The sequence below is a fragment of the Gymnoscopelus microlampas genome (assembly GCF_963454915.1).
Source record: "Gymnoscopelus microlampas genome assembly, chromosome: 5".
In the NCBI taxonomy this organism is placed as follows: Eukaryota; Metazoa; Chordata; class Actinopteri; order Myctophiformes; family Myctophidae; genus Gymnoscopelus; species Gymnoscopelus microlampas.
This window is the reverse complement of record NC_139942.1, coordinates 49874423-49901235: the sequence shown is the minus strand read 5'-3', so window position 1 is coordinate 49901235 and position 26813 is coordinate 49874423. Positions and strand designations below refer to the sequence as shown.

The 26813-nt window shown below is 42.7% G+C and overlaps 1 protein-coding gene across 3 annotated transcripts; it reads right to left on the bottom strand.

Annotated features, from left to right (window-relative positions):
• On the bottom strand, positions 1 to 11994 carry LOC311046016 (uncharacterized protein). 3 transcript variants are annotated; one of them, XM_084058089.1, is made up of 8 exons: positions 11893 to 11978; positions 10140 to 10228; positions 6911 to 6939; positions 6692 to 6761; positions 5174 to 5311; positions 4336 to 4439; positions 1296 to 1738; positions 1 to 1262 (listed from the first exon to the last, which is right to left on the bottom strand). In XM_084058089.1, the coding sequence occupies exons 2-7, from the start codon at positions 10222 to 10224 to the stop codon at positions 1298 to 1300; spliced, it is 867 nt and encodes a 288-aa protein (XP_083914215.1). In that variant the 5' UTR covers positions 10225 to 10228; positions 11893 to 11978; the 3' UTR covers positions 1 to 1262; positions 1296 to 1297. The 3 variants fall into 3 exon arrangements, with proteins under 3 accessions (XP_083914215.1, XP_083914214.1, XP_083914213.1); XM_084058088.1 differs by having other exon boundaries at positions 8 to 1738; positions 10140 to 10231; positions 11893 to 11994; XM_084058087.1 differs by having other exon boundaries at positions 12 to 1738.
• Positions 11995 to 26813: the final 14819 nt, after the last annotated feature.

The following is a 26813-nucleotide window of genomic DNA, read 5'->3' as shown; positions in this document are numbered from 1 at the left end:
TAGGACAGTGGTTCTAAAAGTGGGTCCTTATATGGGTCTGTAACTCTGAGTGTGTAACACTGAGTGTACAAACCAAATGGACCCTTATGGGTCTGTAAATTCAGTGTCCAAATGGAACCAATTGTTCACAATTTTCAATGATAGGCCTACTGGAGAAACTTTTCAATAGCAGACTAGATTCTTTTTTTGGAAAAATGTAATGTAGCCTACTCTCAGAGAGTCAATATGGTTTTAGAACTAACAGATCAACATCTCAGGCATTGATGGAATCCATTGAAAGAAGCACAGTTGCAATTGGAATATTAATTTACCCCAAAAAAGCTTTTGACACTATCTATCACACCATATTAATAAACAAACTGGAGAAAATTGGTATTAGAGGCATTGCAGTAGACTGGATTAAAACAAAGTTATTTGGACAGACGTCAACAGTTTGTGAAGCTGGGCAAATACAGCTCAAATCATTTGGGCGTCTCCCAGGGGTCAGTATTGGGACTCAAACTTTTGATTCAATTATTCAATATCAATGATATTTGCCAAGTTTCTTTCTAAGCTGCTGTCACTGGTACTTTTTGCAGTTGACACATATGTTTTTTGCTCTGGGGATTATCCAGATGATAATATAAAATAATTTGGAATAAACAGGGATTGCTTTTTCAAATGCAGTGTTTACACATGTTTTTCAGACTGGATAAAACTGTTTTTTTTATCGATCATATCGACATCGGTTATATCGGTTATCGGTCATAACAGCAATATATCATATCGGATATCGATATCGGCCAAAATCCCATCGGTGCATCCCTAGAACACACATATTTTGAATGCCTTCGGCAGACTTCAAATGAGCCATTTTAATCTAGATTAATCTAGATTAACTCCAGGATTGCAGATAGATTAATCTAGATTAAAAAAATTTATCTATATGCCCACCTCTAGTCTCAACACAGACACAGAGTGCACATTTCATTAAGTATTCATGTCATCTTAAAAGTTCATAAATGGGCTGGGTCTCCAATGTTATTTTAATCATTAAAACTTTGCCACCATCTTGCAAAGCAATGAAGTGTCACTGCTCATGTTTCTACTAATTATACTTCTGTCCTGGGATATTTTTTGCTGTTTGAAAAGCAATAAGTTCGAACACGAATATCTAATAATACGAATATTCTAGTAGGTACCAGGCCAGCTACACAGGAGAATCTTCAGTGTTATTTTATCGATTTCTAAGTCAGAGTTACAAAAGGACCCTTACAGGTCCACTTTGTTCCATTTGTTCACTCTGTAAAATCAACATTTAAAAAGAAAAAAATGCTTCGGTATCTTTTTTCTTCTGCTGCATTTTCTTCTTCTTGGGTTTCATCACCTGTTCTTCCTTCTCCCCTTCCTCCTTCTCCTCTTCCTCCTTTTCCTCTTCCTCCTTCTCCTCTTCCTCCTTCTCCTCTTCTTCCTCTGCCTTCTCCTCTTCCTCATTTTCCCCCTCCTCTTCGTGTTCTTTTGGTTTTTTCCTCTCTTTAATTTTCTCCTTCCCGTCCTTTAATTTGCCGTGTTTCGGGGGTGTTTTTTTGTCAGCTCTCTGTCTGTTTTTGACCACTCTTGATGCTCCTTTCTTTGACTTCCCTCTTTTGGCTGCTCCACCACCATCCTCATCATCATCACACTCATCTTCGTCACAGTCGTCATCGTCATCGAAGTCTGGCCACCAAAGCTGAATGACGTCCCATAGAGAGGACTCGGGCTGCATGGCACAACATGACAGGAATATTACAATATTACAATTATATTATATATATGGGTCTTCAACTCTTCAACCTTAGAGCAACTACAGGGGGAGTGAACACTTCAACCCTAGCATCCCTATACTGGGAAGGGTTAGCTGAAAATAGCAGATCTACAAACTGAAAAATAGCAGACCTACAAGCTCACAACGTGTCGTGCTGCGACACGTTGTGAGCTTGTAGATCGGCTATTTTCGGCAAAAACATTTGGTGTAGAGGGGGGAAAAGAGCAGACCAAGTACTGAGTAAATACACATGAACAAAATACATTAATTTTACACAGCACTGACAAACAAGTCTATGAAGGTATCTATGAAAAAGTTTAATATGCAACACAAATGTATTTAATATGTAGAGAGGGTTCCTGCTTCAACTCTATGGGACATTCTCTTTAACTACATTTTGATGCCAAGACTTTAGTACTTTTACTTTTAGTACTTTTTCTACCACTGGTTAAATGTTAGGGTTTAAGCGCAACCTGGGCGACACACCAATGAAAGAGGGAGTCACGGTTTACCAGGCTAGAGCATTGGTTCTCAAAGTGGGGTCCGGGGACCCCCAGGGGTCCTCGAGGGAGTTCCAGGGGGTCCATAGCTAAATGATAGATGGTTATAGGAACCAGATGGACCGTTATGGGTCTGTAACTCTGAGTGTACAAATGGATGTTCCATTTGTGCACTCTCAGAGTTAAATTAACTTTGATTTTACAATATAAATTGGGGTCCCAGAGATAGACATGTCATTAAATGGGGGTCCGTAGCCTAATGCATGTCAAACTGGGGGTCCTTGAAATCAAAATGGTTGAGAATCACTGCTAGAGCCGTACACATCTTCTATTATGGGGGTCCCTGGCATATCTTTTCAAATGAGGGGGGGGGGTCTGCGGGCTAATAAGTGTCAATTTGGGGGTCCTTGACATGAAAAAGTTTGAGAACCACACTTGGCTAGAGGGCAAACTCATCTCAAGCATAGAGGATCTCAAGGCCTTTTTAGTCCAGGTGAAACCACGCCCCCTTGTGGCTCGTGCGTCTCGTGCGCTCGCGCCTCTTTTCCCACAACGTCACAGAGTAGAGTAGACATCATGGGTGTGTCTGTTTGTTCTCTAAAAACATGTTCTGAGTCTATTTATCTCTTTATTATGTTTAGGGGAAAGAGCTGTGTATCCGTCCTGTAAAATACCGAATCGCCTTTTAATTGACAATTAGGACGTAAAGACCTACAGCTGTAACAGAAATAGAATGAACAGGTTAGTTCTTGGCTGGAGAGAGACTAGGCCTACTTCTTTAATTGCTCAGAGGGATTAGAAGGTGCGTCATGGCCTTTGTCTACATTACACATAAAGTAAGTGCCGCCATTAAAGCTTATTTTCAGCCTTTAAACTGATAATTGTGTGTATGTTGTCGTCGTGTTGTCGTCTCGGTCTCTCTCTCTGTTTCTCTCTCTCTCTCTCTCTCTCTCTCTCTCTCCCTCTCTCTCTGTGTTTCACTTGTTTGTTAAGTGTCCCAGACTAGGCAGTGACTTTGCAGAGAGGGGATAGCTAGGCAACTGTAGGAGATGTTTTCTCTTTAAAGTTTTATTTTTGGTCCAAAATACAGCAGCAGGAGAAGACCTGTTGTAACATTGGTCAATGTTGTGTGTGTGTGTGTGTGTGTGTGTGTGTGTGTGTGTGGGACAGGAATGAAGTTGGCCATCTGGAAGACCAGGAGGAACCAGGTTCAGGGGCTGGGATCAGTTGAGCATCCCTTTTTGATGGCAAAGGCGATATTGGCAGCTCGCATCAAAACAGAGAACGCCTACTACAGCCTGTTGAGGGACATTGGGGGGTTTGGACAGGTGTGGTGTGTAGGTGTCTCTCTCTCTCTCTCCCTCCCTCACTCTTGTGTGTTCAAGTTTCTTTATTAGGATAAACCTAGCTCTGGTCCATAGCCTTAGAAGGAGTTCTCCTAACATAATGGACCAGAGCTAGGATAAACCCCTTGAGATGTAGCTACTCTCTGGTTTTCGAGGGGTCAGCCTACTGGATTGATATTGAGTTTTATACTTTGTCTATTTTAGAATAATTAATTTGAAATTAATAATTTGAAATGGGGTCCATGACCTAATGAATCATGTTCATTTGAGGGTCCATGACATTAAAAAGTTTCAAAATAATATTCACAACACATACTGGTATGATGGAAATTTTAATCACCAGCATTACCATCGTACTACTGACCAGGATTGTAAACCAGAGGTTCTACACAATTTAAAGGAGAAGAAAAAATACTTATCTTCTACAAAGTGTACAAATGGAACCAAATAGACCCTGTTCCCTTTTTACACTTTCAGAGTTACAGACCAGCTGGTTCCTAATCCTAACTATTAATAATTTAGCTGATTGATTGATGTACTTTATTTAGTAAGACATTAGAATAACAGTACATGGAAGTACAAATTCACAATACAAGGTCTACTAAACTGGAAGACTCATTAAGCACTGAGCTTGTTTAAGATGAGATCCCCATGCACACAAATCATGGCTGGGGATCCATGGAGGTTCTGTAGGTTTTGTGTTTACCTCAGGTAGATTGTAGAGAGCCTTGCGTCTCAAGGCGGATCGTCTAGTCGCCACGCCGACTAGCTCCTCCTCTTCCTCTGTTATCCTCTGGCCACGCAGCATCTCTGTTGTGATGAGAGCATAACAGTCTGAAGACTCCACTTTATAGCCTGTATAGCACGTAATCCATTAGGACCGGGAACGCATCAGTGTCATATTTGTATTTATATCTTTGGCTATTCAAAAAAGTAGATCTGCTATTTTTGGGAAAATGTTTGCAAATCTTTGAATTAGGCCTATATATTTATAACGTTTGTAACTCAAATCTTTGCTTCTGGGGGGTCTCTGGAACATAAATATTTTCAGATGGGGGTCCGCGGCTAAATACATATAATTTTGGGAGGTCCTTGACATGAAAAGGGTTGAGCACCACTGATATAGAAACGTACGAAAAATGTGTAGAATCCCCTAGAAGCAAAGATTTGAGTTACAAATGTAAGCTATAAACAAATATATATAGTCAAAGATTTGCAAAGATTTTCAAGATTTTTCAAAAATAGCAGATCTACAAACTCATTGCGCGGCACTCTGTGCCGCGCAATGAGTTTGTATATTGTAGCCACTTATTGTAAATCGCTTTGGATAAAAGCGTCTGCTAAATGACTGTAATGTAATGTAATGTATATCTGCTATTTTTGGAATAGCCCAAAACATCTAAAATGACACAGATGCGTTCCCGGATTGAATGGGTTGACCATTTGTTTACCTGGTATCCTATATAGTTTCAATGAACAGATTATTATTTTGATATCATACTGTTTAGAGACTGATGCTGGGTTCTTGGTTTATCTATATTTACCATGCAGCCTGTGCATCCCAGAGGTCAGCAGCAGGATGGTGATGACCACAAACAGACATCGGTTCAGAGTGACGCTCTGCCACGGCGTGTCGACGGGGGCGGGGCTCTGCACGGACGCGGGTTTACTCACCGATGGCGCTGAAGAAGAGAGAGAGAGAAGCCGACTAGGGTGAGTAAAAACAAAACGTGAAAAAAAGTAAATATGATGAGACTACTAGAGCAGTATGTGGTTCTCAAACCTCTTTAATTTCAAGGACCACCATAAATCTGAGAGTGTACAAATGGAACCAAATGGACCCGTATGGGTCCTTTTGGTTCCATTTGTACACTCTCAGAGTTACAGACCTGGCTGTAAGGGTCTATTTGGAACCCCCTTCCAGGAACCCTGAGGGTCCCTGGACCACACTTTGAGAACCACTGGAGACGTGAGTTGGAGAATGAAATGTAACGCTACAAGCTGTGACTTATTTTAATGAAAACAAATGTAATTTGTTACTGTACGGTAGAGTGTCATATACAATAACTATATAGCACATCTGCAGAGATTGGAGGAAGGTCTCCTTTACTCTGTCAGTGAGAAATTACAACCCTGGTGTCGGGTGACACTTACTGGTTGCCAATGTCAATAAAGTTATTTGTAGTAGGTTCTGTGTCCAGACTGATACCGTGGAGGAACGTGAGAGTGAATCCATGCACGTTATCAGTCTGGCCAATGCCAGGCTAGCGTAGTTTAGCTTATAGGAATAGTTAGTTTGGTATATCCATCTTTTATTCCAACTCCTAGAGACTGGCGAGACTAAGCTAGTAGTTATACTTGATTCAGCATTTAAATGAGGATTGGGGAAACTAACAGGGGGAACCAAAACAAAGCGGGGGGGGGGGGGGGGGGGGGGGTTCAGTAGGCGCGGTCTAGACCAGATCACACGGGCCAGTTTCAAACGAATACCAGGCTTTCCTCCGAGGTGGAAAGTCTGGTGACGCAAGGTTAGTATAGACTGTAGTCCCGTAGGTGTCAGCATACCTGTTTCCTGCTCTGGTTAATTTTCCCATAGGTTCATTTGATTGGCTCAGCAGCAAATTTGAACCAGAAACAACTTTACCGTTTCCTGTTCAAATCGGCTGCTGAGCCACTCAGATGGATCTATGGGAAACTGAACCACAACAGGAAACAGATATGCCACTTTCTGGAAACCTGCACAGAGCCTCTTGTAATTCGGACATCGTTGCAGTTACCTCCCTCCGTCAGGAGAGGGCGACAAGGGACATGAAATATGGATTGTAAGCTTTTCATTCATCACACAAAGGTGTTCCATTGCCAACAAGAAACACAGCCAGAAATGGCTTACAGGGAATTCAGGGAAAGTATTAAGGCCTAATTTATGCTCCGTCATGCAATGAAAACAACAGACCTACAAGCTCACAACGCATCGATGCGTTGTGAGCTTGTAGGTCTGCTGTTTTCAATGCTTAACGGCTTGGTGTGAAGAAGTATAAATTGGACTTCACGGGTTGACTCACAAGGTTCCCTGGGTAGAGTCTTGGTGACTTGTGGTGCTGGATATTGTTGTTGTTGAACTTGAGCTGCTTCCTGAAAGGAAAAGTGATAATGCATAATGCATCTTTCTGTGAAACTGCTTACTGCTCTGAATTCTACACTATTTGTTTTGTGAGGAAGTTTTGTGTCGTCAACTTATGACATTTGACAGAAAGTGAAATTCAGTTAAGTTCCATACTAACCTCTCTCAGTTTTCTTGAAGCATACATTTCTGGAACAGATACATTGAGTTATTGAGCAATACTGTACCATACACACTTCACCTCAAATCAAAATGAAACTTATAACAATAACAACTCCCCCAATATATAAATTAAGAACTCTTGTTAAATGCATGTTTATGACTTTTGTATTGCATCTTACAGAACAGTACTTTCTCAGACAGGTTGCAAATTAATAACGTGTGTGTGTGTGTGTGTGTGTGTGTGTGTGTGTGTGTGTGTGTGTGTGTGTGTGTGTGTGTGTGTGTGTGTGTGTGTGTGTGTGTGTGTGTGTGTGTGTGTGTGTGTGTGTGTGTGTGTGTGTGTGTGTGTGTGTGCGCGTGTGCGTGCGCACTTATTTTACATCCAAAATGAAATATCAGCCTTTGGTAGTCAGAACATATTATGACCGTAGGATATAACTGTCATCTTATTGTGTTTGGGAGTCCGTGGCCACGTTCAAACACTTGTGCTCCGTGGACTGACATTGGGAGGATTGCAAAAGACAAACGCAAAAATGAATGGGCTAAATTCTGTTCTATCTCAGCTCTCATGGGCAGTTTGTCTATCTGGAGAAGACAATGTTTCATATATCCTTGACTAGTAAAAAAAAGAACAAGTTCTCCTCTGTCACTTTCTGTTTATATGATTAAGTCATCAATGTGTTGTTATAAGCATGTACATCCAGTTGTACCTTCTTCTGATCAGTGTTTGGATCTATTATGTAATGTGCTTCTCATGCAGATCCAAAGTAAGTGTGTGTGTGTGTGTGTGTGTGTGTGTGTGTGTGTGTGTGTGTGTGTGTGTGTGTGTGTGTGTGTGTGTGTGTGTGTGTGTGTGTGTGTGTGTGTGTGTGTGTGTGTGTGTGTGTGTGTGTGTGTGTCTTGAAGACCACTCTCTGAGGACCCTCAGAGAGTTGCTACAGGGGGGGCCACCAAATCTTTGCGATAGGAACTTCTTCTTACCATTTGAACCCTAGCATCCCTACATTTGCCAAAAATAGCACACCTACAAGCTTACAATGAGCTTGTAGATCTGCTATTTTTGGCAAAGAGATTTGGTGTAGAGTGGAAAAAGAGCAGACCAAGTACAGAGCCAAAGGTCAAGTTTACTAAGCATTGGGGGGTTTTAAATGTCCAAATGCAACATATTAATAGGAGAAAAAAACCCGACAGTAGGAGTAATTTAATGCATTTCCTCTCGAGAAACAATGCACGCTACATAAACCTCCGCCTACGGCTTTGAAAAATCAAATCATGATACCGTCCCAAATGAAACACTGCACCAAAGTATTTGCATTGGCACCTGTATTAGTACTGTACTTTTGTGAGTGACAAATGAATCCTCTCGAATCTCCGATTGGCAAACACAGCAAGTTTTCCGCTGATTATTTTTTATTATGCAAAAGACCATAAGCTTTACGTTTGTCAATTACTGCTGGTCCTTCCCTGTCAACAAATAATTATATCCTACCTGTTACTTGCTCTGTGTAATCCACTTTCGACTCCATTGCCTCCCATACAGAATGACCTTCCATAACTTCAGTGGTAAATCCATGCTACTTTAAGTCATAAATTAATGACCCGGGGGAACGGAGCACAGATAGTTGCACACTGGTGTTGCATGCCGTGAATGAATAGCAGATATACAAACTCACAACACGTCACGTTAGTGGCGCATTGTGAGCTTGTAGATCTGCTATTTACTGCGCACAACACCGGCACGCAACTTGTATAGCTGTAAGGCTAACACTTGGGTGTTGGGTTACATTCAGCAGGTCGTGGAGTCACTCACTACGCCAGCCAGCATTCTGAGCAGCTGGTCTTTATGATAGATCGATTTTAAATGATTTGGCTGGGGATGGATGCTTTGTAGTTTGGAATTTTGACTAGCAAGTATGTGCTGCGTTTTGATGACTTTCGTCATGTCATTCACACCGCGGCCATCGCAACACACACACCCCAAGCACTTTTTTTTTCTCCAGATCTGCACTGATCTCATAAATAGCCCCTATGAAATCCTCACGACGGAAATCCGTTGCCACGGCGGAGAACTTTAATCCCAGGGATTTTACTCTACTGTAGTACACAGTACTTTTAGTACTGTAGTACACTTTTATTGTGTTAAGGGCTTTGGGCTTTTATGCCTTTATTGATAGGACATTAGGCTGACAGGAAATGGAGCAAAGGCCGTTGGGATCGGGACTCGAACCCGCAACGCGCCGCCAGGCTACATTGAGCCTAGGTGCCTGGACCGCTACGCCAGTGGTCCAGTGTACAGTATGTTGCTGTTTCTTAACCACTGCACAAACAAAGTTCGAAAGGAAAATGAAGTGTGTGTGAGTGGGGGGTAGGCAAACAGTGAACAGTCAGTTAGTGTCTGATGTTGTTCATAAGCCTGGTCGTTGTGGTGTAAATAGTTGTTAGTGTCTCAGAAGCCCATGCCGGTGCACTGAGGGCCCTGAGGCTGCGCTACGGCCTGCCAACACGTAGCAGCTGAAACGCTCCATGCTTCTATCTCGTCCATGATGCCACCGTTCCTACAGTCAGAGTGCTGTGTACTGTGAGAGGACTGTGTGCTGTGTGTACTGGATTGTCACCGTGTGATGCTGCTCTACAATATTGGCTCCTATTTCAATGGCTTGGCAACTATGGGGACTGAGGTATGCTGCTGCCTGCATGCTGCCACCAGCCTGGGTGCTGCTGTTCTCCCAATATTTATAGACCCCACTGTACCTTCCTTCCATGCTCCTGAAATAGAGACTGACTGTGTGTGAACATGCATGGAGGACTGTGACACACAGTGGGTCTCTCTCTCTCTCTCTCTCTCTACTCTGTTACAAGTAAAATCAAAATTTACTTGAGTAAAAGTACAAAAGTATTGGTGTCAAAATGTACTTGATGTACCAAAAGTAAAACTACTAAAACGTTTGAAAATAGCAGATCTACAAGCTCACAATCGCGATGCGACGCGTTGTGAGCTTGTAGATCGGCTATTTTCAAATAGCCTAGGTATAAAATAGGGCTAAAGTGGTTAATGTATGTTTTATAATGCAATAATGTAAGTTTTCAAATAATTGTAGTGGAGTAAAAGTACAATATTTGCCTCTGAGATGCAGTGGAGCAGAAGTAAAAGTATTGAAAATTGGATATACTCCAAGTGTGTGTGTGTGTGTGTGTGTGTGTGTGCGCGCATGCCAGTGGTTTTTCACCTGGTCTAAGGGTCTGTCTTCCAGGCTTCTGTGGTGGTCTGGATGGTCCTAACTCCTCCTCAAATGTCTCATAACTTTCCTCCATCTCTCTGCTTAGTGAGAGAGAGGGAGAGGGAGGGAGAGGGGTAGAGAGCGAGAGGGAGAGAGAGGGAGCGAGGGAGAGGGAGGGAGAGGGGTGATGAGAGTTTGCTTGCATTTGAGAAGGGTGCGAACGATTAGGTGGGATTTGAACATGAATGACACGTTTTGGAATAGCAACGGGGAGTGAATGTGTATTTTTAGAATAACGTCAGTCGGTTGGTTGGCATCCAAATGCAAAGTTATGCAAAGCAGTGTGAATAAGCTATCCATGATGCTATACGGCTATACCGACGTATCAACAACAGTGTTGATACTATTTATAAGAGTGTGTTTTCTTTTCTTACGGATGTTTTCATAGATCCACACAGCGGTCAGTCTTCTTAAGACCTTCCACCATGACAATAATCTCTGCCACAAGGTTTGACAAACATTTTCAGATTATCTCTGGATGCCTCCAACGAGGCCATCATGGCAGGCGTGACATTACCGATGGGACACCAGTCTAATGGTTGTTTAACCCATTAAGACCGGGAACGCATCTGTGTCATTTTTAAGATTTATTTCGCTATTTTTGTGAGAAATCGTGGAATTTTGCACAAATCTTTGAATATATAATTTTTAAAGCTAAAATTTGTAAAATATTTTGTTCCAAGGAACCCCCCAGAAGCAAAGATTTGAGTAACAAATGTTCGCTTAAAAAAAATAATATATATATTCAAAGATTTGCACACATTTTAATTTGCTATGAGCTTGTATATCTGCTATTTTTGGTAATTTTGATTGGCCAAAGAAATCTAAAATGACAGAGATGCGTTCCCGGATTGAATGGCTTAAGTCACCTATAAATAGTTGGCATGCTGGACTAGAGAGTGAGTGACACATGCAGTGTCCAAACCTCAGTGTTCATGTATCCATTTGTAACTGTGTGTGTGTGTGTGTGTGTGTGTGTGTGTGTGTGTGTGTGTGTGTGTGTGTGTGTGTGTGTGTGTGTGTGTGTGTGTGTGTGTGTGTGTGTGTGTGTGTGTGTGTGTGTGTGTGTGTGTGTGTGTGTGTGTGTGTGTGTGTGTGTGTGCGTGCGTGCGTGTGCAACAAATGTAACCATTTGTAACTCTGTGTGTGCAACAAATGTAACCAAACAGACCTCTACAGATATGTGATACAGAGTGTGTATATCGTCACTCTATAATTGTTGTATGTCAAGCGGTTCCTTTTTAATTATTATTATTTTAAAAAGTTAAATAGTGAAAACAGCGCCGATCTAGAAGCTCACAACGAATTGATATTGGTCATTGATATTGGTCTATTATTATTATTATTATCATTATTATTAGTATTAGTATTCTCTCTTAAGGTGAGAGAGAGTGTGTGCTCAGAGAGAATACTAATACTAATAATAATTGAGTACACACTCTCTCAAGTGAATTACACATTCTCTCAAGTGAGTATTCTCTCTTCCCACCTTAAGTTATCATTGCTACCATTGGCTGTATCTACTTCTTTGTTCTAAGCTGGTTCTTGCATCTAAATTCCCCCTCTCATAATGAAGGTCTATCTATCTTATCTAATACAGATATGACAAAGCATTGTTGTTGTTAACCACCAGTAGCATGGATAATATAAGCCTTTTATATACAGTCTCATCACCAGTTGAAACTAGTAGAGAAAGTCTTACCTGCTGCTTTTACATTGGCTCCTCTCCCTTGAGGCAGAGGCAGCGTCAGGGAGCCATTGTCACAGCGAGCAGCTCGTCTGTCACAGCTCTGAGCGACGTGACAGGTGCTGGAGTGTGGAGAGAGAGAGACACAGAGAGACAGAGAGGGAGAGAGAGAGGGAGAGAGAGAGGGAAAAAACAGAAAAGCACAACAGGCCTGTCCTTTGGAGGGGGGTGACTGACTGAGTGAAGTGAGCCAGCCATGTTGTGTTGTCATATACAGCTGTCACATCTCCAGTCAAACTCTGTCTCTGTATCCTTGTTAGAGTATTCTGTTTGATCCAATCACACATCACAACGTGAGCCAGTGCAAACAGCGAGAGGGATTTTCCAAGCAACTAAAAAGACAATAGACAATAGGTATAGGACGATAGGAGGCACCCCCCCCCCCCCATTAAATGGGCAAAAAAAACAAGTCCTCATGTGAAGGCTCTGATTTGTCACTTGCCTTAGGCCGGGCAACCACAGTATAGTAATGGCACTTATTTATTTATTTAATCATACTCAATCACACATAGCAACCCCTTTACACACCTCTCACAACATTTATACACACACACACACACACACACACACACACACACACACACACACACACACACACACACACACACACACACACACACACACACACACACACACACACACACACACACACACACACACACACACACACACACACACACACACAGCATTTAGCCCGTTATTTTTGCATTTGTCTTTTGTAATCCTCCCAGTGTCAGTCCACGGAGGAGCACAAGTTAGTGAACGTGGCCCCAGGCTCCCAAACACAAGTTGACAGTTATATCCTAAGGCCATAATACGTTCTACCAAAGGCTGATATTTCATTTCAGTTTGGATCTAAAATAAGTGTCCAAACACGCACGTGCACACACACGCACACACACGCACACACACACACACACACACACACACACACACACACACACACACACACACACACACACACACACACACACACACACACACACACACACACACACACACACACACACACAGCAATAACTATAACAATAAAAATAGCAATAACAAATCTTGAACGTTGAATTAATTCAAATCTAAATGATTGCTCCGCGTTGCCTGCCATGCAGTGTTCCCTGGTGGTTCCAGCCTCCTGATTGGCTGCTAGTCATGGCTGATTTAAAATGTCTTTATGTAACCAAATGGAAATTGAGGCTGAGGTAGTGACTGCCAGGTCTACTGCCAATGTGTTTCCACTGTAATCTGAAGACTCACCTCTTCAGACTCCACCTCAGCCCGTTGCACTTGACCTAGACTACTCAGTGGTGGAAAAAGTACTCACATCTTTTACTTAAGTAAAAGTATCAATACTGCAGTGTAGAAATATACTCTGTTACAAGAAAAAGTCCGGTAATCAAAATTTACTTGAGTAAAAGTGCAAAAGTATTGGCATCAAAATATATTTAAAGTACCAAAAGTGAAAGTACTCATTGTGCAGAATGTCCCATTTCACAAGTTAAAAATGTTTACAAATCTTTTGAAAATAGCAGATCTACAAGCTCACAATGCAACTCGATGTACTTAGTTACTTTACACTACTGCCTAGACTTTAGGACCATGCAGTCTTATGCAAAGGTTAAAAATGTAATTTAGTTAGCATGTTATGTAGACAGATGCCAGGTTCATTTGTCGACCTGGCATCCTATAGTCTCCATAGTTTCAATGTACAGATTATTATTACTGATGCTAGGCTCTTGGTTTACCTGTGATCCTACGCACTGCACTCTCACTACGTCTCTATACATTCTATATATGTGTTTACCTTGCTTACTGTAAGTCACTCTGGATAAAGAGCATCTGATAAATGCTTACATTGTAAATTGTGTATGTGGGCATTTTAGGGGTTGTTGTTTGGTTATTCACCAGCAGAGGGAGCCACTGCAATAGGTAACATGAAGAGTGCTGTGTGGTGTTTGTGGATTCCTGTAGATCAGCGATTCTCAACCTTTTGAATTTCAAGATGTATTCAATAAAGAAAGAACAATTATCTCTGGGACCCCAACTACACTCAAATTCTAATATGAAATGATGTTACTTTAACCCTGAGAGTGTACAAATGAAACCACATGGACCCTAATGACAATGGTTCTCAACCTGTGGGTTCAAGGACTTTTGAGACCTTTTTTAATACGTAAAAAAAAAAGACCATTACTGCATCAAAGGTAACAAACTATACTATAAAAACGGGTCAAACATTGGCCTAATTGTGGGAGGTCCCCAGTTCAAATATGAGTATTTTGGGGGGTCCCCAGTTCAAATCTGAATTATTTTGGGGGGTCACAGCCTGAAAAGGTTGAGAACCACTGCCTTATGGGTCCATTTGGTTCAATTTTTACACTGTCAGAGTTACAGAACTACGAATCCTCAAGAGCGCTTGTCTCTATTAGAGCTTACATTCTAATGCCCTCTTTTAATCTTTCCATGTCTGTCACCTGCTCTGCTGCTTTCAATGAGTTCGAGCCGGTGTCACCCTCCCACCTTGAAAAAATGGTTTCTCAATTAAAACCTGCATCTTGTCCTACTGACATTGTCCCACTATACGCTCTTCAAGGAAGCCTGGCAGACTATTGGACCTAATGTCCAACTGATTATCAATCATAGTCTTGCCTCAGGTGTGGTTCCGACTTATTCCAAGCATGCAGTGGTGGAACCCTTGATTAAAAAAACAAGCCTTGACACCTCTTTTTTTTCCAAATTTGATCTCAAAACTCCCTTTCATCTCCAACATTTTGGAGAAAGTTGTACTTTTACAGCTTCAGTCCTTTTTAATTGCACATGGTCTACTTGAGGTTTTAAAGCTTTTCACAGTACAGAGTCTGCACTTTTAAGAGTTGTTAATGACCTTTTAAGAATCACTGACTCAGGTGACCCTGCGATCCTTGTGCTTTTAGACCTCACGGCTGCATTTTGACCACAACATTCTCATCTCTCGTTTAGAGTGCTGTGTGGGTATAGGAGGCACAGCTTGAAATTGGTTCAGGTCTTATTTGACAGACAGATCTTTCTCTGTAGCCCTAGGTGACTCACACACATCGTCCTCTGCCCCTCTCCTGTGTGGAGTCCCGCAGAGTTCAAATCTTGGCCCCATCCTTTTTTCCCTGTACCTCTGGGGTTGATTTTTAAAAAGCATACCACTTCTATGCAGATGACTCACAGATCTACATGACACCAGCTCCCTGAACACACTGCTGGACTGTCTGAAGGACATAAAAGCGTCGAGGGCCCAAAACCTCTGGATCTGGGCTCTCTGCATTCATTTTTAAAACCGGTAGTCACTAACCTTGGTGTCAAATTGGACAGTGATTTTAAGCTTGAAAAACAGATTAACTCTGTTGTTAAATCCAGCTTTTATCAGCTGAGGCTTTTAGCCAAAGTCAGGTCTGCTGTAAACCTTATTGATTTTAAACGTCTTATCCATGCTGTTATCTCAACCCGACTTGACTACTGTTACACACTTTATGCTGGCTCCAAGTCTGCTTGTCACGACTACAGTTCTTAACAGGCGCACAGAAGTATGATCACATCTCCCCTATCCTTGCCTCGCTACACTGGCTCCCTGTTTGTTACAGAATTCAGTTTTTAATGTTTGTTTTTAAGCCTTTAAATGGGTTGGCACCCAGTCTTCTTTCACTTTTGCCCTGCTGTTTGGTGCCCCATTATCCATGCTGTTATCTCAACCCAACTCGACTACTATAATGCACTTTATGTTGGCGTTAGCCAAGCCTGCTTGTCACGACTACAGTTAGTCAAAAACGCTGCTGCTCGCCTCTTAGGCTGCCCTAGTGTGTCTCATATCTGGCATAGAGGGGCGGGTTCAATATCTCCGGAGCCCACTGCACTCTGGTTGGTTGGGGAAATGAAACACTTCATATTCCAGTCGCGTCAACAGGCTAGTCCAGGCTCTTATTTTTTTAGCAAAACTAAAAAATAAAAGCCTGGAGATCGAGGTGACTCGCCTCTTAACAGGGGCATGGAAGTATGATAACATCTCCCCAATCCTTGCCTTGCCTTGCCAACACTGGCTCCCTGATCATTACAGGATTGGCGATGGTGGTAAACATGTGCTTTGGCCTTGTGACTGAGAGAGTCATGTCTTGCAGCCATGCTATGATGAACAATAGAAAAACCTCATGCAGCCAGGCAGGCAGGCCGGCAGGCAGACAGACAGACAGACAGACAGACAGGCAGGCAGGCAGACAGACAGACAGACAGGCAGGCAGGCAGGCAGGCAGGCAGGCAAGATTGTGTGTGAAATGAGAGATGTCTTCATCATAGCATCACAATGCTGTGCTACTGTCGCTTTATTACACTCGAGCTGTGCGCCAGAAATAGCAGCTCTAGAATCATAATCACCTTCATTGTCACATCACAGGTTTACAGGTGTAAAACAGTTAGTGGGTGAAATGATTTCTTGTACAAGTAAGTACTGTACATCATTTGTAATTTTCAGGAAAGGGAAGAAGAATAGGGATGGAAAAGAAGAGTACAGTGAAAAATATACTTATACACCTATATATAGTGTAACAGGTAACATATTTGTTAAGCTGTATGTATACTTGTATATAATTATATATTGTTTGATAATAATAATAAGCTTGATGTACAAGCATATCCCCCAGCCATGATATACCGTGGACATGACGCTAGTATGGCGCAGGGACATACTAGCCCCAATCCAACCCTTGATGCTGAGTGCCAAGCAGGGAGGCATTGCGACCCCTTTGGTATGACCCGGGCCCGGGGAGATTGAACCCTGACCTTCCAGTAATAATATTAATAGCGCTATGTCAAATAAAAACGGCAGCAATAAACTGCAAATAAACTGCAGCAGGTGCAGATGTGTACATACGGTTCGTTAAATAGAACGGTATCAATAGAGCTACAAGCTCGCAATGTATCACGGAATGTGATATGTTGTGTGGGCTTGTAGATCTAGCTATTTTCTGGGCAGCAGACCAGGGCATAATAAATCAAGGTTTTGGGAGCTAAAATGGAACCGGCAGCTGTCTTGTCAGTAGCATGACTGTAGCGCACTGTAGCACAACAACACAGGAGGTCTAATTTTTAGATGTCTTTGGCTATTTTTCAAAAATCGTGAAAATATGTGCAAATCTTTGAATATATACAGTATATATATTTTTAAAGCGAACATTTGTAACTCAAATCTTTGCTTCTGGGGGGTTCTACAAATGTCTTCTAAATCAATAATACAGTTATATAAGATATAACTGTATAAAACAGTTTTTTTTTTAAACTTATGTTTCTATATCAGTGGTGCTCAAACTTTTTCATGTCAAGGACCCCCAAAATTATATGTATTTGGCCGCCGACCCTCATCTCAAAATGTTTTGTTCCAGGGACCCCCCAGAAGCAAAGATTTGAGTTATAAATGTTCCCTTTAAAAAAAAATATATATATTCAAATACTTGAGCTTGTATATCTGCTATTTTTGAATAGCCCAAACTGTAAAATATGGATAAGGTGGTTACACAGATGTGTTCCCGGTCTTAATGGGTTAACATATAAAGCACCACTGGCACAATACTATACTGTATGCATAGCATACATATAGTTGAGTATTAATGTATGGATGTGCTGTAGGATATCTCATCATCATAGTAGTAATAAGGCTCATATTCCCATGCAGCCATTCACAAGTAAGACGATGATGTATGCACCAACGGTCATTCCGCCTCCTAATGAGCTCATCTACACATTTAATGGACCAAATGCTGACTCTCAGCCAAGTCACTATGTCAGTGTGTATCAGCCCTGAGGATACTAGGGCCTTCACCACCAGTGGGGGAAAGTAACTAAGTACATTTACTTAAGTGCTGTACTTAAGTACAATTTTGAGGTATTTTTACTCTGATGGAGTATTTCCAATTTTCAATACTTTTACTTCTACTCCGCTACATCTCTCTCCACTACGGAACTGTGACCGTGACTACAGATGCCATAGTCTGTATACACAGGGCCGCATTAAGACCCCTCAGGGCCGTGGAACACCACAAAACCAAAGGCCCCCCCAGCGGCGTAATTTCACGCACATGCGCGCGCGTGCATGCGCCCAACCTGCACGCGTGCGCGAAATTTTTCGGGTCTAATTCGTGTCTAATTTGGTTCTATTTGACCAATATAAATCAGCATTTTTTCTTTAAATACGCAAAAATTAAATACACAATTCTCACAGGGCCCTTGCAGGCTGCGGGGCGTGGAACACAAGTTCCACTAGGTTCCACGGTTAATGCGGCCCTGTGTATACAGGGACCACGACTGCAACTACATCAAGATCCCATAGCCCCAGATGAGAATATTAAATACAGAATCTTACATTTGGGGAAAGTGAAGAATTGGCTTAGCAGGGATGTAAAATAGTCTGTGTGTAAGGAAGGACAGATCTATTGGTCAACCCACTGAGGAGACAAATGGATGAGAACGTAGTGCGCGTGCATGTGCGTGTGCCTGTGCGTGTGCCTGCGTGCGTGTGTGTGTGTGTGTGTGTGTGTGTGTGTGTGTGTATTACACACAATTTGTCCTTGTCATAACCTGGACAGCGTCTGCCTGTTCAGTCTCAAACTCGCGTGTGTGTCTCATATAACTCAGAGGTGTGCACTGTGCAGAGCCCAATGGCAATTTGGATGGACCAACAGTTTCTGTGAACAGAAGAATCTATTGAATATATGGGGCGGCAGTGGCTCAGGGGTAGAGAGTGGCCGGAAGAGCGGGCCGGATGGCAACCGCGAGGTTCCCAGTTCCCCCAGAGTTGGTGTGGAAGTGTCCTTGAGCAAGACGCTGAACCCCTAATTGCTCCCGATGAGCAGGTTGGTGCCTTGCATGGTTTCCTCCGTCATCGGTGTATGAATGTGTGTGTGAATGGGTGAATGTAATGCACAATCTATGTCAAGCGCTTTGGATAAAAGCGCTTTATAAATGCACCATTTATATATGTATCTGTCGGCTTGCGGGTCTGAGAAAGAAGTGTGTTCGGGAGAGTTTATGCATCGGCTTCCCTGATTGGCCAACCCAAAGCCGTCGGTGATTGGTGGAGCGTCACGTCGCGTTTGTTCCACATAGTCATTATAAATGGATGGTCATAAATAGGCCTAGTCCTATTATAGTCAGGGGATATTAAAAAAGCGGTAAACGGCCCAATCTCAATGGGCTTTTTACACAAAAAGTATACATGGCTATGGCCGTTTTTAGCCCAAGGAGTGGTTTTGGTGCAAAACAAATGATTGCAATGGATTCAGAATCATAAAAACACCCTAGTTTGACCCCTCACATGCTACTTACAACAGAATTAAATTTGGATTTTTTTTGGGGATTTTTTTTTAACCAAGGTTATGGTGGGTATTCCAACTTTAAGGAGCTGTCAAAAATTCTCCTAGGGATACTGAATTTCAATAAAGTTGTGATGTGTTACTAGACACCTTTGCAAACACATTGGTGAAGATTTTTTTTGGTAAGGAATTTATTCCAAGATTGGAAAATATTCTGCTAATATCCCCTGACTATTAGTCCTAATAGTTCTATTCGATTGTTAAGACGTGACGTTGCGCCCCGCTAGAATAACTTCCGGGTCCAAGTGTTTTGATGTTAATAATAATAATGTTAAATCATAATAATAAATAAATACTTTGTACTTCTATGATATTAGCCTTAAGACCCTTATTAACCCTCAATGGTTCATTTCTGAAAAAGGAGGTTATTGTAAAAAGATTTACGGGTTCCAACATGTTGTTTACAATGAAGAGTGGACGGCGCTGGTGCCTTTTGGACCCGGACGTGACATCGGACTACAAAATTACGTCAGACTTAAGAACCGAATAGTCCTATAGTCCTAGTTATATTAAAAAGCATTATTTTACACTTTGGCTATTTTTGAAAAATCGTGAAAATGTGCAAATCTTTGAATATACATATATTATTTTAAAGCGAACATTTGTAACTCAAAACCTTTCTTCTGGGGGGTCCCTGGAACAAAATATTTTGAGATGGCGGTCGGCGGCCAAATACATATCATTTTGGGGTCCTTGACATGAAAAAGTTTGAGAACCACTGATATAGTAACATACGTTTTTCAGAATACTGTTTCGTAGACATTCGTAGAATCGGCTTCAGGTCTTAATGGGTTAAGAAGATAAGATAATAAGATAAACTACAATAATTTAAACTGTTCCAAAATAAAATAAAGCCCAAATGACTGTCTAATATGTTAAGCTCCTGGAGTAATCAAGGCAAGCTTCGCCGCTTTCCCTCCATTGTTCTCCATACATTCCTACATTAAAGAAGTGTAACTTTGCCAAGTTTGGGGCATAAAATCTTAAGTCTTTCAAGGACAACACGAGCCCCCAACGGAGCCATATCCTTGGCCAATAAAGAGAGCTTGCATGGCCTCCGGTCCAGCTCTTTCGCGTTCTAAATTCAGACTCTGGGGACCGGTCCACGGTCGGAAGATGCCCTCCGTACCCTTTTGTCCTTTCCTAATAAGGGACTGGGGCCGTAAAGGACGGAGCGGGACTGTCCGCTGTGTCCGGGACCCTGTGGGAGACACGCTGGAGTGTGAAATGACATTAACCGTTGAAGCTTTCCTCCTGCTGCTCCCAGACTCACAGAATGGCTTCACAGCAGTATAACAAGAATTAAATTATGTTCTCATGCTGTCGCTATGATGCAGTGACATCATTTTAGTCTAGTTTCTCCTTGTTTTTAAGTGATTCTTTTGGGCATTTTCAAGGCTTTGTTTGATAGGGTTAGTGGAGAGAGGGAGACAGATGGGGAATGGACATGCAGCAGCAATAAGGGCCTCGGGGTCGGATTTGAACCTGTGTCAGCCGGGCAAGTACTGAGCCTTAATAGTACTGTGTGCACTCTACCAGGCAGAGTCGGCCCAGCCAATTGTCAGAATAGGCAATTGCCTAGGGCTCCATGAGGCTGGGGGGGGGGGGTTAAAGAACATAGAATATTAAAAAGAACCCTCAAATTTGTACGTTTTAACACATTGACTGCCATGGACGTAATATTACGTCATCTCAAATCCAACGCTTGACTGGCAATGATTTAATATTAAGTCATCTGGTGTTATTTTAACCACGTATTTTCTTCTTTGGCTATTAAAAAATAGCAGATCTACAAGCTCATTGCGCGGCACTCGGTGCTGTGCTATGAGCTTGTAGATCTGCTATTTTTGGAAAATCCCTGGCACAAAGCATTTTTGAGATGGGGGTCCACAGCCAAATATTTTGGGGGTCCTTGACATGAAAAAGTTTGAGAACCACTGTCCTAGTATAGGGAGCTTACTGGGGAAAAGGGTGTGTGTGTGAATCATGGGCATCACTTCCTGTTGTCAGTCATTCAATTCGTTTGAGGGATCAAATCAATCAGTCAGTCAGTCATGTGGGAACACAACCTGACAGAAATCAGAAAGGGTCAAATTAATGATTAATGCTTGATTATTGTCTCCGCTAGGCCAAAGGCATGGCGAGAGAGTATGTTTTACCCCCTGTCCGTCCGTCCTTCTGTTTGTGAACAGCTAATCCGTTCGTCCTTCTGTCTGTGAACAGCTAATCCGTTCGTCCTTCTGTCTGTGAACAGCTAATCTCCGGAACGGTTGGCCTGATCGCAACGAAACTTTGCACACACACTCCCTGGATGCTAATTCTGAACCTCTGCCCCAAATCTTTCACATGTGCCTGTTATAGCGCCACCATGAGGCCGATTTCTAACCTGGCGGAGACATGTGCTCCGAGGAGCACTTTTTCTGGTTGATTGATTGAATACTTCATTAGACAGAAATGTAAATGGCATGTGGTACAGTCAGAGATTTGGGCTAAAAGGATAACACAAACAAGTCCTGGGGACTTGTTTCCATTGTGGGTCCTGTAGCCATCAGTGCTATTATCAAGCGTTTCACTCACTTAAACGGCAGTCCACATCAATGCCACTCCTTGCAATTTCTATTACTTGCAACTACTTGCAACTCCTTGCAACCATTATCCCCAAAAGGCATCGGTCTGCACTCTGCACTCTGGTCAGTCCAGAACGCTGCAATTTCTTGCAACTTTCTTGCACTCCCCAGAGCGCTTACCATGACCAATAAGAAGCTGGAACTGAGTTTCAGACGTGTTGTCGACACCGTGGGAGAAACATGTTGTCTGTCTGTGGCGTCAGACGGCATTATCACTCCTTTACGTGTTTGGAACAGAACTGCAGTGCATCATGTTCTCTTTGAGGTTCTGTGGGAGTTTATCCCCTCTGTATCCTCACCCTGAAACCCTTTGATGTATGTCTCATGGACCGCCGTGGCATGTTACCTGGTGGGGGTTCACATGACCCGTCTCTCATTCTCCCACCGCACCGCACCGCACCGCGGGGGGATGGGTGGGTGGGTGAGGGGGGGTCTGTCAGAACATCCAGACAGATGGAGGATGATGCTATGAACAAAGAACACAGCCTGGAGAACACGGCCTGGCCTGCATGGCATGAAGCCTCATTTAAATAACTTTCAACCTGGCGTCCCTGGTTTGGGCATGTCTTTAAATTAACAAGAAGAAAATAGTAACAAATTAAAATGTTCAAGTAATTTACCAAAAAATTACAAATGTTCCCAACATTTTCCAAAAAATAGCAAAAATAACGGCTCTACAAGGTCTGCTATTTTAGCTATTTTTGAGATGCGGCTAAAATATTCTATCCTACAACAGTGTAGTGTTTTTTTTTTGGGGGGGAGGGTGCATTTTCAAGCCTTTATTGGTTAGAAACAGGAAACAGAGAGAGAGAGAGAGAGAGAACAAGAGTGACCGGCCAGCCGGTCAGGAATGTGACATTTGTGGTACTTTACGTGCCCTACAGCATGTCAAGGACCCCCAAATTGACACTTAATAGCCCGCGGACCCCCATTTGAGAAGATATGCCAAGGGCCCCCTTAAGAGAAGATTTTGTACGGCTCTATAGCAGTGATTTTCAAGCATTTTAATTTCAAGGACCCCCAGTTTGACATGCATTAGGCTACGGACCCCCATTTGATGGCATTTCTATCTCTTGGACCCCAATTTGTATCGTAAAATCAATGTTAATTTAACTCTGAGAGTGTACAAATGGAACCAAATGGACCCGTTAGGGTCCATTTGGTTCCATTTGTACACTCTCTGAGTTACAGACCCATAAGGGTCCCTTTGGTTCCTAACTACCATTTAGCTGGTGACCCCCTGGAACTCCCTCAAGGACCCCTGGGGGTCCCCGGACCCCACTTTGTGAACCAACGCCCTACAGTACAGTACCTAACCACTCAGATATCAGCTCACCTCCTACAACCGTGATTTTAACTAAAGAAACACGTTTGAAATGTATGAATGAGGCTTTAAGTGACACGTCACGTGTATCCACGAGGTGCATTGATGGCAATGACAGGAAAAGAGCATCGTGCCAAAGGAGGCTGTAACTAAAGGCCATTTTTTCCCATGTATGAGCATCACTTTCCTTCACCCCCGCCATGCATTATCATGAGCTTTATGATGGAGGAGATTAGAGGAAATGAGAGAGTCGAGAAACGAAAGAAAAACGAGAGACGAGAAGAAGAGGGGAGAGAAGAAAAAAAGCAATTGGTCATGGATATTAAATTACATGCAGAGCAATGGTGACTCTGTGGCGATAATTAAAGTTGCTAATGGGATTCCTGGGGTTTCTGTGGTTAAACTGAGTTTAATCACCACTTCATTCTGCTCTCATACGTACTGCAACATGTACAGTATGATAAATGTGTGATGCTGCTATCACACATAAACCGCTTAGACCAGTGGTTCTCAAACTTTTTCATGTCAAGGACCCCCAAATTGACACTTATTAGCCCGCGGACCCCCATTTGAAAAGATATGCCAGGGACCCCCATAAGAGAAGATTTTGACGGCTCTTGCCGTAAAAATGTTAATATCAAGGACCCCCAGTTTGACATGCATTAGGCTATACGGACCCCCATTTAATGGCATTTCTATCCCTGGGACCCCAATTTATATTGTAAAATCAATGTTAATTTAACTCTGAGAGTGTGCAAATGGAACCAAATGGACCCGTTAGGGTCCATTTGGTTCCATTTGTACACTCTCAGAGTTACAGACCCATAAGGGTCCATTTGATTCCTATCCATCATTTAGCTGGGGCCTGGGGACCCCCTGGAACCCCCTCAAGTACCCCTGGGGGTCCCTGGACCCCACTTTGAGAACCATTGGCTTTTAATACAGCTTTTGCTGTATATTGTTGCTGGGCAGAAAGCTTGTATCTAAAATGTTCATATATATATATTTATTTTTTCATAAATTAATTGTTTTATACTTCCTCATGACACAAATATGAAAATAGCAGATCTAAAAGCTCACAACGCATAACATTGATCTGCTATTTGCGCTGTTCTTGAAAAAATGTATACAAAATGTTTGAAAATGTTCGCCGATAGCCTAATGACAAAAAGCCTAAAATAGAACCCTAATTAAAACTAACTGAGTTAGAAAAAAAAATCAAAACGAACTTAAACTGAAATGAGAAATCCAACACTATTATAACCTTGGACAGGGCCCAGTGTCTCTCTCTCTCTCTCTCTTTCTGTCCGTCTCCCTCCCTCCCTCCCTCCCTCCTTCTCTCCCTCCCTCCCTCCCTCCATCTCTCTCTCATTCACTTGTCTCAGTCAGACCGCATGTGTTTTATTGATGTAGTAATTTGGCCTGTAGATTGCACGCTGCCCTCCCGGGTGCAGTGTGTATTAATTACCATCTATTCATCAGGGGGCCGGTGGAGCTCTCTACTCTCTCAGCCTCTCAGCGTGCTGCCGAGCCGCTACGCTCCGGCCCAGTGCTCCACAGTGTGTTGCAGAGTCATAATGCCTTCTCGCTAACAAACTGTGAAGAAACCAAGTCTGGCCGCTCGCCCAAAACGCAGCAAAAGAGTGATTTTGTAGATTTTGTCAGGCGGAATAATGATGTCTTCATCTCCATATTCTAACTTTTTGTGTTTTTTCGTAAATGAACGGCCTGTAGTTGATCATACCACAGCGTCACATAAAAGTAGCAAAAGTAGCAGATCCGCAAGCTCCGCACCACGTTTTTGAGCTTGTAGATCTGCTACTTTTGATATTTTTTAATTCGAATCTTGAAAAGTAACAGTTTTGGGGGCATGGTGGCGCAGTCGGTAGCGCTGTCGCCTCACGGCTAGAAGGTCCTGGGTTAGATTCCCGCCGGGGACGCTGTGGGCGCTGGGGGCGTGTCTTCTCCTCCACGTCATCAGTGCCCATACCCATAGGTGGGGTTGGCGAAAGGGCCTATCTGTGTGGAGTTGGCATGTTCTCCCCATGTCTCCTAGGGTAGTTAATACCCTCACAAAAACATGTAGTAATTCTGGTCACTATACCGCCTCCCCCATGACAGCCGGGGCGCCTCATGGAGGGGAAAGGAACTGGTTGGAATAACGTGTTCCTTCCACGCGCTACGTCCTACCAGGGAAACTCCCCCCTGTCAGGTGACAAGAAGGTCAGTTGGCTCTCGTGCATCGAAGGAGACATGAGCTCGGCCCTGGGCTCCCTAGGCTGGTGGGGGGAGTGTAGCGCCCAGGATCACTTAGAAAATTGGCACCGGGTGAAAAAAGGGTTACAAAATTGTGGGATTTTGTAACCCAACAGAGACGATTTACAAATATTAACAACAACCACATCTTCTGTGATTACACGGTTGCCCACATTTAGAAGAGACCAAGAAACCATAAACTGTATACTGTAGCCTAATTCAATTCCACCCCCAAATTATTATGTATTTGACCACAGACCTATCCTGGAATCCAGGCTGATTCAATACATTCTGCGTTCTTTTTTTCTCTCACTTCGCTACTCAGCAGTGGTGGAAAAAGTACTCAAATGTTTTACTTGAGTAAAAGTATCAACACTGCAATGCAGAAGTACTCTGTTACAAGTGAAAGTCCAGAATTACACATTTACTTGGGTAAAAGTACAAAAGTATTGGCATCAAAATGTACTTAAAGTGCCAAAAGGAGGGGAGGGGAGGCAGGGACATAGATTGGTGAAGCAATAGGAAGCAGCGCTGGTACCGAGCACAAGGCTTTGGATACGCCCCTTCAAGACCTTCGATAGGGCTGGCTCCTCCAGTCTACGTAATTGGTGACGTTTGGGAATACGAATCAAATAGGACCCTGGCCAGACTGCGTAGCGAAGTGAGAAATTAGCAGATCTGCAAGTTCACAACGCGTTGCGATGCAACACATTGTGAGCTTGTAGATCTGCTATTTTCAAATAGCTGATGTATATTGGGTTAAAGGGGGTAAACAGATTTTGATGCTATACTGTATCAACTCATTTTGCTGGGGACCCCCCGGCACCTCCTTATTAGGTCTGCAATTTTCTGCAATTTTCAGCGTGCGACACCGAGTACAACGGAAGCATAAATTAAGACGTAAATTAGACGCTCCAAAATCACACACACGCACACACACACACACACACACACACACACACACACACACACACACACACACACACACACACACACACACACACACACACACACACACACACACACACACACACACACACACACACGCATGCACGCACAATCTGTGCAGACTTTGGCACCAGCCTCCTATGAGCAATAAAGAATATGTCATTGTAATTGGTGCCAAGGGTGTACAAAAAAAGGAAAAAAGTAATGGACAGAATTATGAGCTATGAATGTGAATTGCTGTTCATTATATGGTCTGGCCGTTATGGAGTGTGGAAAAGTACTATATTGACCTGAACCATTCAAACTGCACTTAATAACAAAATGCCATTTAAATGCCTGTGG

Bases quoted from the DNA above. Each gene is read 5' to 3' on its own strand.
- LOC311046016 (XM_084058088.1), bottom strand. From the start codon at position 10,224: ATGGAGGAAAGTTATGAGACATTTGAGGAGGAGTTAGGACCATCCAGA. The intron at 6,762-6,910 runs GTTAGTATGGAA...TTTTCCTTTCAG, and splicing joins CTTCAAGAAAACTGAGAGAG to GAAGCAGCTCAAGTTCAACA. The intron at 4,440-5,173 runs GTAAATATAGAT...TCATCACAACAG, and splicing joins TGGGATGCACAGGCTGCATG to AGATGCTGCGTGGCCAGAGG.